This window comes from Dunckerocampus dactyliophorus, chromosome 16, assembly GCF_027744805.1.
Source record: "Dunckerocampus dactyliophorus isolate RoL2022-P2 chromosome 16, RoL_Ddac_1.1, whole genome shotgun sequence".
Classification (NCBI taxonomy): domain Eukaryota; kingdom Metazoa; phylum Chordata; class Actinopteri; order Syngnathiformes; family Syngnathidae; genus Dunckerocampus; species Dunckerocampus dactyliophorus.
The window spans coordinates 12,155,148-12,168,653 of NC_072834.1; the positions used below are offsets into that span (position 1 = coordinate 12,155,148).

General features: G+C 39.6%; 1 protein-coding gene across 4 annotated transcripts; it reads left to right on the forward strand.

Moving 5' to 3' along the window:
• Positions 1 to 2,766: 2,766 nt before the first annotated feature.
• On the forward strand, positions 2,767 to 13,457 carry LOC129169098 (ras-related protein Rab-6A). 4 transcript variants are annotated; one of them, XR_008566382.1, is made up of 9 exons: positions 2,767 to 3,112; positions 4,553 to 4,611; positions 4,694 to 4,747; positions 5,687 to 5,792; positions 5,953 to 6,064; positions 7,209 to 7,302; positions 7,649 to 7,742; positions 10,646 to 10,712; positions 12,103 to 12,181. XR_008566382.1 is itself a non-coding variant. In XM_054755139.1 (8 exons), exons 1-8 carry the CDS (start codon positions 3,043 to 3,045, stop codon positions 12,165 to 12,167), a joined length of 627 nt encoding a protein of 208 aa, XP_054611114.1. In that variant the 5' UTR covers positions 2,767 to 3,042; the 3' UTR covers positions 12,168 to 13,457. The 4 variants fall into 4 exon arrangements, 2 of the variants coding, with proteins under 2 accessions (XP_054611114.1, XP_054611113.1); XM_054755139.1 differs by lacking the exon at positions 7,209 to 7,302 and having other exon boundaries at positions 12,103 to 13,457; XM_054755138.1 differs by lacking the exon at positions 7,649 to 7,742 and having other exon boundaries at positions 12,103 to 13,456.
• Positions 13,458 to 13,506: the final 49 nt, after the last annotated feature.

Below are 13,506 nucleotides of genomic sequence, written 5' to 3' on the forward strand. Positions count from 1 at the left end.
TGTAAATGTATGTAAATCGCGGATGGAAGCGGGCACCATGTAAAAACTTGCCTAGGGCGCCACATTGGGTAGGGCCTCTGCTCGTAGCAGACCAAGCACTGGTATCAGGCGGATGGATGCACCTGAGAGAGAAAGAGAGAGAGAGAGAGAGTCGCAGGTGTGTTTTCAATGACCTGGAGCTCAAGAAGACACAAACAAATTATGTTCACACAGAGCTTAATGAAATGAATGCAGTTATTGTGCTCTATGCAAGATGCTTTCATGCATGCATACTATAGGGTTGCTAATCGGGTGCTTTCTATTCTATCACTTTACATTTCTCACATGTAAACAAACACCCCTCTGCGTGCTATCTGTTGCTGCTATCAATTCATACACTCGGGTTATGTTTGAAAGAATGAAATTAGTCTCCCAATAAATTAGAAAAAACTATCCAATAAAAGTGGTTATGATTTTAATGATTGGTAGCCTCCGCATCTCAGCACTGTGTGCTGTAAATTAGCATAATGGTTTCTTTCCGTTTGGATTTGAAGAGCTACCACAGTAAAGCAAATAGGTTCATAAATGACTGGAAAAAAATAGCTCTCAGCGGCGCAAATTGTTGTCTTCAAAATGACCAATAATCAACACCTGGCTTGAACAGATGAAATAAAAATGTTTATGCTAGAATCCTCTTGAAAAGAGCATTTATACACCGATGCTGCGTAACGCTGCATCTGTTGTATCGTGCCATAATGACATTATTTTACACATTTGCAACATGTGTATTTGAACCCATATGTGAAAGGGTTTATTATCATTTTCTAATATATTTCTGTTACTATTTCAAAATGTGTAAAGCAGTACACTGTTACTCACAGGTGCCGTTAGCAGTTGCTTCAACGGGGCAACAAGCGGCCAACTTTCTGCAGTCAAAAGGAGGTGGATGTGGATGTCGACAACATCAATACACGCATTTCAATGCCTGGCACAAATAACAGCACCACACCTGTCATCATCATTAAAAAAAAACAAAACAAGGTGGCACTGCTGAGGCAGAAAAGCAATCTGGAAGGCACAAACGTCATCTGACAAAACGCAATGCTGGCATCGCCAAGAAAGCACGCTACTTAAGGAAGCATGGGACAATTCAAGGCACTTGGAGCGCCATCTGCAAAATATACATCACGTTAAATGGCGGAAGGAGGAAACCACAGTTCCCTTTTGTCAAAGACATCAAGGAACTGGACAGATATTTCAAGACGACATCATCTCTCCTAAAAGTAAATGAATAACACGCAGCTGGAAGCCAACAACAGTCGGCAATAACAATAATGCCAAAATCAACAATGTTAAGAAACACACTCGTGTATTATTTATCACCAATAAGTGTTTGCTTAATTTATACAGAAATTACTGATAAACTTTTTACTCCAGTATCTATATATATTTAACCCCAATGTTTTGGATATATTTGTCTCCACATACTCTAACTTATTTATTTATATTTATTGTTGACACTTTATTCCTATTTCATCCCTTATTTTTATCTTATTTTCACACTGCGCAAGCTTTTTGCTGTCACTTTTTTAAAACACCTATTGGCTTCTTGATTATTATTATTATTACACCTTCCTAGATCATAGCTTTGTTAGTCACTGGAGCTATCAATCTCATTGTCCTTTGCCATTACCAGAAATTGCACAACAGTAAAACATAAACAGAGGATTTATTGACCATAAACCATGGGTGATATAGTCAACTCATTAACCTTTTGTGCAGGACTTGTCATTGTCTGTCTATCTCTGTAAAAAGCAAATGAACCAGAGGGAAAATAACGTTGCTGCAGGACGTCAGCCTTCTGGGCAGGGGTTGTTAGCTGAGCTAGAGGTCAAACACCATCAAAACTAGTTGTAGATGTTATAGTAAGTAGAACTTCTATTGTCAAACATGCTTATGTAGACATGTCGACGTTTGGGGTAAATGTTATTTTTGGCATATACAGTACGTCCATGGAATGATGATGACGTAATTACGTGGATAGATTCAATATGTATTGCAGGACATTTTAGAATCTGAGCGAGAAATCTAGGGCCACGAGGTAGCCTAATGATGAGCAGCCTCACAATCAGAATCGAATCTCTGTTGGAACTGAGATGGCTTGCATGTTCTCCCTGTGTTTGTATGGGTTTTCTCCAGGTATCTGCTGTCTAAATGCCTACATGACAGGCTAATTGTCCATCCATGAGATTGGTTGCGTTGTCTATACAATATGTGACTGGTAACCAGTCCGGAGTGTACCCAAAGTCATCTGGGATAGGCTCTAGCGCACCCATACCACAATAGTGGATACGGCATAGTAAATGAAATGGCTGGATACACAAAATATGTGTGGCGTGGTATTCCAGGTTCTCAAGGAGAACACTGCATCGAATTGCGCTGCAAATGTTTTTTGTTTTGTTTTGTTTTGGGGGGTTTTTGCATCGCAAATGTCCTCACTGATGAGATGCTGTCAGAATTTGCCCTCTTGTGGATAAATAATGGTATAACGGTCTGTTTTGTGTTTTAAACCCCGTTTAAAGCCCATGGTGTTATTGTTAATTAATTGATATATTAATATAATATATTATAATATAATTATATATATGTATATAATTTACCTATAAATTCATTGTGTTTGTTTTTCACAATTAATGTAATCATAAGATATGTTTAACAACCGATAGGGGGCAGCGCACTAATATCTTCTCAAAGTGCCAACAGGGAGGACGCTTTGTGTCCGAAGAAGAGTGGCCCAAAGTGGCTAGCTAGTGTAGGCATGTCACACAAGTAATGTAATGCTAACTTGGCTGCTGCTAGGTGCTGAGTTGTCCAAAAGTGTTTAGAAGCCCGCAGGGGAATTGGTTTTAGGACTAGAAACCATTTACAAGTGGTTTCTGTTGAGTGCCCTTACAAACGAGCGACACATTCCAAACATTAGATACGAAAAGAGCTGGTTAGCTTGTTTTAGCTGGCTAACTGGGAAGCTCTAGAGAAGTAAACGTCACAGCTTGTATCACAGCCATGTCCACGGCCGGAGACTTTGGGAATCCACTAAGAAAATTTAAATTGGTCTTCCTCGGGGAACAAAGTGGTAAGTCATATATTTAAGTGGCCATATGCGACATTTAATGTGAATCTGTGTTCAATTTCTCATTAGGATAAGATGCTTAGGACTTTGGTTGGGTTGTGGTTTGGTGATTTAATCGGTTGTCGTGGCTAGCTTGCATTAGCCACGTATGTAACGTTATGATATGACAGCAACTCTTGAAACTTGTTTCTAACTACTGCTTTCCAAATGACTTTTATTCAAAATACAGCAATAATATCAGTGGGCACATTCGTTTTTGTTCCTAAATTTACTTTGAATATATTTCACATGAAGTAGCAAGGCTTAGTTGGTAGACAAGTACTGTTATGATAAGTAAGGTGAAGGATTCGCAACATCACGGAAAAATAGTAAACAGATTAAATACTCATTAGCAAGCTCTGCCTTCCCTCCTTAATACGTGCGTAATGTCGTAATATTTGCATAATGTCGCAGCAACTACTTTCAGTGGAGTTAGTTGTGTTGAGGAACGAAATCAATCCAGGTCCACTGAAGTCCACACCAACGTGAAGGCTGCAGTTCTTGCTCATTCTGATTACTTTGTCCAGCTACTTATAAAACCTGGCCAGTGGCATTCCAACGTTCCTCACTACCCATACTCCCGCTTACCAGTCAAACACACCTTTCAATGGAAGACTGATTGATCCAGACTTACCCCACCAAAGGATTAGATTGTGTGGCTATCAGCAACACAAAGCAGTTTAACGCTCTCCCAAGAGGAGTTTAACCGCTACCAGGAATATGAGCCAATGCTGAGTCGTAATACTGAAGTAGAACTTTGTATAGCACATTGCATGCAACTTATCTCCCTGTATGTTAAACATGAGGTGTGGCAGTGCTTGCATTGCTGTCACTGTCACTCAATACATGTCACTGCTTGTCGAAGTCTTATACTGTATGTGATTATCTCAAGATGCCATGATTTTCAACAAAACTCGTGAGGCACACCCCTCGTTCCAACCGATCAGTCGGGGGTTTGGCTTGGCCTCAATGCACAAGACAAGATATATAAAGGCGTGGCTGCATGTCTGGCGTGGAAGAACTTGAGAGTTCTGACCTCAGCCCCATAAGTCATTATAGTGGTGAACAGTCATCGTGTGGAACATGTCCATATTTTCACTTCAGCATGACAACTGAAAGGTACATACAGCATCTCCATCGCAAGTACTTATTGTTGTCTATAGGTGTTTATGTTTTGACCAAGACCACCTTCATGCACTTACGGTGTCTTGTAGTTTTGTAAACGGGCGTGTTGACTTTGGCCCCATCGTCATGTGGTGTCACAGTCCATGTGGGCAAGTGCCCAAAGCAAATTGCTTGACTTTTTTTCTGGGGGGGATGTACAGTATTTGAGGATAACAGTTTGACAAATGTCAACATGCAAAGGAGCGCACCTGAATGTACGTTTTTTGGTTTTTGTTTCAGTGGGAAAGACCTCGCTGATCACCAGGTTCATGTATGACAGCTTCGACAACACTTACCAAGTGAGGCCAACAATTAAAATTAACTGTTGATGTAACTAATTGATAAATTGTGACTATTTAACATAATATATTCTTCTTTAAGGCTACAATAGGAATCGATTTCCTGTCAAAAACGATGTATCTCGAGGACAGAACAGTAAGTTTCATTTTTTGGACCCATTTTGAGTCATTCTTCTGTTCTTTCTTCTGTTCTGAGTTTGTTTTTTGTTTTTTAAATAGCATTGTTGTGCCCTTCAAGTGTGGTCTGTCTGCTACACCTTCCTTGCCTGTCTTCCCTTTGGTTCTAGTTAATTCCTTTGTTTCTCCCTTCTTTTTTATGAAACAAATACATTACCTAATCTAGAAAGAAGGGTAGATGACAACTAAAGACTGATTATTTATTAATATGTCCTCAGCCCTTCTATGGGAGGATCCACTGTTGTAATACAGTGGATCCCCACATATTTGTGATTCAGCATTCGTGAAACTGGGACTTTTGATTATTTGTGGGAAAAAGCCGCCCTTTTTTTTCTGAAAACCCAGCTCATTTACCCTAAATTTGTAATAATTTACAAATAGTTGGCCCTCGATACATGGCGATTTGAATTTTGCAGCATGTATTAATTAATAAATCATGCTGTTTCATGGTTTAATATGGCCTATTATCCATAACAGCATGTTTAAGCAAATTGTACACACTTTTTGCCTAAGCATAAAAATGCCTAAATTACTGTAAATAAAATACAATATTGTAGACTATTCAAATTGTGAATGTAGTATTCCACATTGGTCACTAGGTGTCAGTAATTGTTTAATGAGACAATCACCAGACTTAATCATCAAAACGACAAAACGTTGGGTTTGAAATTATCACACAACAAGCACAATAATAATAATAATGACACGGGCTAGTGTTGCGGCCATAACCCACAACATCACTTACTCATTCTGCTCCCCTACAAGCACCGGAACACGTTTACTGCGACACACACGAATACAAGTTTTATTTATGCCTTGAAAGTCTTATTTTATCTGACTATATATACAGTGGTGTGAAAAAGCGTTTGCCCTCTTCCTTCATCCCTTCCCCTTCTAGATCAGGTTACAGTTGTGGGACACGGCAGGCCAGGAGCGATTTCGTAGTCTCATCCCAAGTTACATCAGAGACTCTGCTGCTGCCGTTGTAGTGTACGACATCACAAGTAGGTGGATTACTCATTCATTTTAAAGCTAAAGCAAACATCTGTATTGTATTTTTTTCTTTTTAAACTGCAGTTTTGTTCAAATCAATGTTTTTCATCATTGTGTTGCTAACAAGTCGCATTCTGCTCCATTTACCGTCTCCCGTCCTCCGTCCGGTAGACGTGAACTCCTTCCAGCAAACCACCAAATGGATTGATGATGTGAGAACAGAGCGAGGAAGTGATGTCATTATCATGTTGGTGGGAAACAAGACAGACCTTGCAGACAAAAGGTAATCTTGTCTTCCTTCCTTCCTCCCTCCCTGGCAGCGGGCACACTAATGAAGTCATTGATTGCTGCTGCCGGAATGTCAGTACACTTTCCTGATGCAGCAAGTTACCGCTTCTCCATTAGACGTCAATGCTGTGATTGGCAGTTTTTCCGCAGTTTTCTTGCATGACCGAATTGTCTGACTATAAACTGTCTCCATCCATTTTCAGATTTTCTTATGGATGATAAAACACGTCATTGCTGCTAAATTGCATTTTATTTCCCCTTTTTATTGTGTAGGGCTATTTACTGGATTTAGTGGACTCGGACCACATGTTCCTTCAAGTCCTTGTAAAATAAATGAAACTAAGTACAGGTGATCCTCAGGTTACAAACAAGTTTTGTTCCTACGACGCGTTGTAAGTTTAGTTTTAGTGTAAATGAACACGTACGTCACTCACACTGTACACAGAACACAGAAAGAAATAAAATAGGCTAAATACAAGAATTAAATAAAAGTGTAATAAAAAGGGAGAAATAAAAAAAACACTACGCTGCTTTCACTGCTACTGTCGCTTTCATCGGAGCAGGTCCTTTACCATGCTCAAGGATGTTGTCATGACCTGGCATTTACGTATGTGTTAGAGTGTTGTGATTTCGTTTTGTCTGTGAGGCCGTGAGCGTGGCGAGTTGGATGTGTGTGTGCATGCGGGCCAAGAGGGACAGCTGCATGCAGAAAGGACAGTTGGGTTTGCTGATGTTGATTTGGTGTGGTTCAGCTGACAGTAGCCTGTTTTTTACTTTTGCAAATAAAGAGATCGTTGATCGTCCCCATCCTAGTCATCCTTGCAACGTCCAGGTTGACGTTACAATACCAGCTTTATCCTTAATGATGCTCACAGCAGTCGAGCAATTGAAACAAGTGCAACAAGTGTATTCTTCTGTGTCGCACTGTGTTTAACTAGTTCTCGAGCAAGTCTTGTTTATGGACCAACATTAAGGTTTTAATATATGTGAGCGTTTGGTAACCACAACCGAGGACCACCTGTATTGTTTTGCATTTAACCAGTCTGTTCTCTGTTTAATACCAATGGCTTTTCTGTGGGTCTTCCGTGAATTTCATTGACATGTGCTGTGCAACTTTTTAACCCCTTTATCTACCACAGGCAAGTATCTATTGAGGAGGGAGAGCGGAAAGCCAAAGAACTTAATGTAATGTTTATTGAGACTAGTGCGAAAGCAGGCTACAACGTAAAGCAGGTAAGATCGCGCGCGAGCGTCGTGCTCCGTCATCCCGCCCCCATTGCTGCCACCTGGGCCACGGCTCTAAAAGTGCCCTCATCCCCATCCAAGCCACAAATCAGATGGTGTATTTGGCACCAGACACCAATAAGTGCTATTTAGTACCAAACTGTGATCTCCACCACCAGCATTGATGTGCAGATTAACTTTTGGACTTGAGCAAAGGTGGCAGCAGGAGCAGAGAGGAGCACGACTCCTTGCTTTTTTTCCCCAAATATTGAATCTGTGTTTTTTCCCCCTCCCTTTTTGTCCCTGTCTGTCGGTGTGTGTTTGCGTGCGTGTTGTACACTGTGACTCATCACAGGCAGATTACCACAGAGGAGGGAGAGCAGAGAGCAAAAGAGATGAATGTTCTGTTTATTGAAACGAGTGCAAAGACAGGCTACAATGTCAAACAGGTAGACCGTGTGCTACCTTTGTGCGTGTGTGTGCTCTCCTCTGATTGGCTTTAACTTCACACGCATGTGTACATTCATTTTTAAAAGAAAGCTTTAAACTTTGGCCTTATTTGGTCATAAATAAGTATGCCCATTTTGACTGACCATCTTTTGATGCTAGAGATAAGGTCTGGTTGGTTTAAAAAAAAAAAAAAAAAAAAATGAAAAAAATACTACTGCAATTGATCTGCAAGTATGGAATGTACGCACTGCAAATTTAACAACTTAACACCAGAGATGAAAAAGATGACCTTTTCAAAGACACACACCCATTAATAAATATCAAAAGATGGGTCAGAGATGACAATCTTCCAAGGAGTATACGGGCTACAATGCACATGGAAAAAATATAGGGTGTCCCAAAAAATGTACAGAATTTTAAAAGCAGTTATCTTGAAAACTACAAAGTCTAGCTCAATGAAATTGAACAGTTTAGGTGTGGAACATCAGAAAAGTCACTTGAATGACTTTGTGCGAGCATATTCCAAGACGCAAAATGACTTCTCTTTGGGAGTGATCGGCATGGCTCAACCTGAAAACAGAACAAAAATGAAATAGTAAATCTTGAGCTGTTTCTATTAATTCTGTGAAAATGTGAGGCTATTTCAACAACACCTGCCAAAATTATTGCCGAAATGATGTTAAGTTTTTTTGGGACACCCTGTACTATGATAATAAAGTAATTACAAACAAAAGGCAAAGAGAATACAGTTGCATCATTACTGAAATATAAATGTTGTCTTTATGTGAGAATTGTATATCTTTCATTTTTATTTTTGTGACATTACAACATTTTTTTTTTTTTTAATTTCAGCATGGCCCGAATACTCCTTAGTAACAATCCATTGCACAGTGCTGTTGTCCTCTGTGGCGCATGTTGACAATCATCATACATGCAACACAGTCTTTAGATTCACACCCTACCGGTCAAAAGTTTTAGAACACACAAGCAACAAATGACTTTCTCCAGTACAATGCTGTTCAACTGATTCATGAGGGTATAGTACTCCGTGTGTTTCAAACACTGTTTTTATGCAGACAGAGGATGTAGTAAGTACTCCAGAACTTGGAACACCTGAGTTGCACCAACTGCCAAGGCTTGATCAACCTCCATTTCTGCACAACAGCTTTATATTGTTGACCCATTTTATGGTCCTAAAAACAGGCCTTTTTGTATAAATCTGAAATACACATTATTTTTCAGTTTTTTTTTTTCAGTTTTTTTTTTTTTTTTTAATCTCTGGAACGTCACTTACCTTTTGTACCATTTCAAGCTCTTCATTGGACTTGAACGACTTGAATTTCACAAAATAACTGGAAAAATTTGGGTGTTTAAAAACTTGTGACCGGTAGTGTATGTCACTCGACGGCCTCTAAAGCTCTGTCAGTGGAGGTAAAAAAAAAAAAGAAGTGTTGCGCTTACAGTCATTCAGGTTTATTGCGGTTTAAATGGTTCTAGACCCGGCTGCGTTAAGTGACTTTCCGTGAAGGGAAGAGCATAGAAAACCTGTTTATGACCTTTTTAAATACCATTGTCACGGCCCTGTAGACATGAAATAACACCCCATAGTCACTCCTATTATTCTTTGTTTGCACCACATTGTGCAACTCTTATGCACAGGCTACAAAATCACTGCAGGGACACAACAGATGGCCGCTGCTTAAAGCCTAGCATGATACAGAGCTAACTAGTTAGCCTCCATTGTTTATTCTAAGCTTAAGACAGGGTTTCAAACAGAGTGGGGACGAAGGGCGAAGTAAGAAGCCAAAAACTTACCACTTTCACACAGAATGGGAGGAAAACTTGTTTTCACTCTGTCATGTTGGACATAGATATATATGCAGTGTATGTGTGTGTGTCTATATACAGACCTGATCAAAATCTTAAGACCAGTTGAAAAATTGCTAGAATTTGCATTTTGCACATTTGGATCTTAATGAAGTTTTCAGTAGAGCTACAATATGCAAAAGCAAGAAGGGGGAGTGAGACAAAGAACATTTGGAACTTGTCATTTAAACGAAACAAAAAAAAACTGAAATAGGTTGTTTATCACCTGATCAAAGGTTTAAGACCACCGGCTATAAAAGCCAAAATCTGCTCAAAATTTGCTGCTCTCCCACTTGAACCCACCTATGTGCTACTGGAGGTCCTGCTAGGGCTCCACCAATGTCGCAGTCTCACATCCAAAGTCTCCTTAAAGAAGGCGTCTCATCCTCTGTAAGTTTCACAAGGGATATATGTTCTCTTGGAAAAGAACGTAAAATATGCTTTTGTGTCAATTAAGGTAATTTTATGGTTCCTTTCTTCATATCATATAATCAATAGCAGGGGTGCAGCCAGTAATTCTGGGCCCTATGGGGGAAAAAAAAAACATTTTGGGGGGCCTCCCCCTTTTTATTTCATGGCAGTCATTGGACCTTGGAGTTGTCCTAATTTATACCCCTTATACGGCACCATGGGTCAATAGCACTCATCAGAAATAAATTGAAAAATGTACATGTGTTCGGTATCGGACGATTTCACTCTTGGATGATCGGAATCAGCCGCATAAAATCCTGATCGAAGCATCCCGAATTTCAATATTTTTTTTTTTTTACTAATAATATACCATACTCAACCACAAAACGGCAATCATTTATTAATTAAATTTTGAAAAACCACGATAAAGTGAGGGAGCGATGTTCGAACCGCAAAGTGGCGAGGGACAACTACTTCTCTGCGAGAGCTTCAGGTGGACCACATGCCCCATTAATTAAAAATCAAGACTACAGACCAGTCACCACATTGATTGTCTTTTGGTGTTTTGCGATTACATTTCATTATCTGATAAAAACCTGTATGTTTTCCCCCCTCTCCCATGCAGCTCTTCCGTCGCGTGGCAGCCGCCCTCCCTGGCATGGACAACACACAGGACAAAAATAGAGAGGACAGTATCCTTTTGTGTGCATGTTTGCTGTCTGTCTTGTTGTGGGCCGTTATGTCACTCTCCTATCATGTCATATGTCAAGTGGAAAATCTCTCTTAGCTGTGAGACAGCTCGCTGTAGAGCCTGTCATTGCAGGTTTGTGGATTTGTCCAAGCAAGACACATCCCAAGAGGATGGCGGTTATTTCTGCACATCCACTACCAAGGGCCAGTTACTCATAATACACTCACTAGAGGCAAGGCAAGTTCATTTATAGTGCACAATTCGCACACAAGGTAATTAAAAGTACTTTACAGAAAAGAACGGCAAAATGACTTCATAAAATCATTCCATAAAATATAAATCATTCTGAAATCATTACATTCCATAAAACAAAAAAATCATTTCATAAATAAATTTCCTGGGTTCAAATAAAATACTTCTAGTAGTCATATGCACATCTGAATAAAAGTGTTTTCAGCCTGGATTTGAACATTGCCTAAGTTGAGGATTGTCTCACATCTTCTGGAAGACTGTTCCAGATTTTGGCAGCGTAAAACTGAAACGCAGCCCCGACGTGTTTAATCCTGACAATGCAATGCAATGTGATGTGTGCACCTTTTTATAATAGAACACCACTCTGCTTTTGCTTTGATGAGGAGCGCAGCAAGAGGGCGGCAGACAGCGCGCAGCTTCACACATTCCTTGCATTGGAGTTTGTGCCAAGTTTTAAGGTGGTGACATTTTTATTTTTTAATTATTTTTTTTTATGCTCAGAGCTACCTCTTATTCCTTGCTGACTACCGCATACGCTGTCGCTAAGCTTCGACCGGAGCCGCTGGGCTTTTGCTCCGCCCCTCCTTCCTCCTCCTGCATGCAGGGATGAGGGCAATACAGCGCAAATCCAGTGTATATCGATATCAACGATTATGGTTGGTTTTGATATCGTGCTTAAAAGTAAATATCGATATTTTAAAAATATTGATGTATTGCCCAGCTCTAGGTGGACTGTAGAAACATGTCAAGTATGATCAGTGGAAACGGGATGTACCTGAGCTCAAGCTTCGGGGTAAAGGCTTTGAATACTTTTTATTGATATTTTATTGATCTCCAGGAGAAATTCACAATGTGATTTCTTCATTTTTCATTTTTAATACATTTGCAAAAATCACAAAAAAAGCCTGTTTCGCATTGCCATCATGTAGTATTGTGTGTAGATTTCCATCCATCTGTTTTCTATGCCGCTTATCCTTTTGAGGGAGAAAATGAGAATTTAATCCATTTTGGAATAAGGCCATAAAACACGGAAAAGGGGATAAACTATGGTTTGTGTCCATCGAATTCTGTTTTTATATGTATTTCCACGTTGCATTGCTTCCCTCCATGTGATATTCCCTAACTCTTGCGCCTTTCAGTGATCGACATCAAGCTGGAGAAGCCACCAGAGCAGCCTGCCAGTGAAGGCGGTTGTGCCTGCTAATTGCTGCCCTGCGTCACTGGGAAATGTCCTCCTGGGCTTGTTTGTCTGTATCTGTACCCTTTAATACATCCGCCTCACTTCCCTAGCCTGAAGGAGAATATTACATTGGCTCATCTCTGCCATTGTTGTAAACCTTCGTTCTTATCGGGTAGCCGTGAAAGTCTTGGATCAATATTTGCACTGCTGCACACAAACATGGAAACAATATTCACGTACTTGAGCTCAGAGAGGTCTTCATTGAGCTCCCTCAGATGGAGACGGTGGTACAAGTGGAATGGTATGGTGCGGTAGTTGTTCGTATAAAGATTACTTTTTAAACCAAACGGCAAGAAAATAAATATGTATGAAAGTACAAAATGAAGATGTGTTTTAAAAGTTAGCATGTTGAATAAATAAAGAGCATTGCATTAACAATATCAAGTGCAATGTGGCTCTGTTGAGGATGATGTCGCAATTTGTGTTATCTACTCTTGTGTAACATGGAAATGGTTGCAAAGTTGCACTGAACGCTAACAGACACTATCACGGTGAGATTTTGGTGTGGAAGCAGAGTGCAAACCACAAACAAGCGTGACATGTCATGTCAACTTTTACCGGTACAGTTGCCCCTCCTGACATTTCCCAGCATGTCATGAAACCACCGCATGGCCCAAAATATGACAACCACAGCGACCGACACTACACCTTGCCTATGACATGACCGTCCGCAAGCATGCTTCCTCACTGAAACTTTTTATGTCTTGTCTTCTATTTTCTACCTTTTTTCTTTGGATAGATTTTTTTATATATCTTCAGAATACAATATAGCTATTTGATGATAGTGTTTGATAAAGAGTTTTCATATATACAGAGTCAATATTATAAAACCCATTGTAAACCTTAGATATGGATTTGCAGTATGCTTTTTGAAGGTAAATGAGGGCTTTCGATTTGGGTTTATCTAGTTTAAGTTGGTTAAAGACCTCTGGCTTGTTTTTATTTTTGGTGTTGATTTTTTTTAGTGATCATTTCACAAGTGTATTTAATCCACAATGACTTTCTATATTTATTTCTGTTTCTTTTTTATGGCTCTTTATATCTTCCATGTTGATAAGACTCTAAAATTGCTAATAAAATACGCATCCACATCAATGACCTTTGGACTGTCAATTGAGCGTTCCCCTATGAAACTGCTTAATTGTTAAGTCATGCTATTTTCACTGTGCAATTTTACTTTGTCTCAACATTCTGAAGAGTGATTTTCATGATCCATGAAAACGTTTCTGCCTGAAATTCATTTAAATGGGAAAATAAAATGCACTTGTTACTGCTGTTGCAATTCATTCAGCAATTCCCTTTT

Bases quoted from the DNA above. Each gene is read 5' to 3' on its own strand.
- LOC129169098 (XM_054755139.1), top strand. From the start codon at position 3,043: ATGTCCACGGCCGGAGACTTTGGGAATCCACTAAGAAAATTTAAATTG. The intron at 6,065-7,648 runs GTAATCTTGTCT...GACTCATCACAG, and splicing joins ACAGACCTTGCAGACAAAAG to GCAGATTACCACAGAGGAGG. The intron at 10,713-12,102 runs GTATCCTTTTGT...TGCGCCTTTCAG, and splicing joins GGACAAAAATAGAGAGGACA to TGATCGACATCAAGCTGGAG.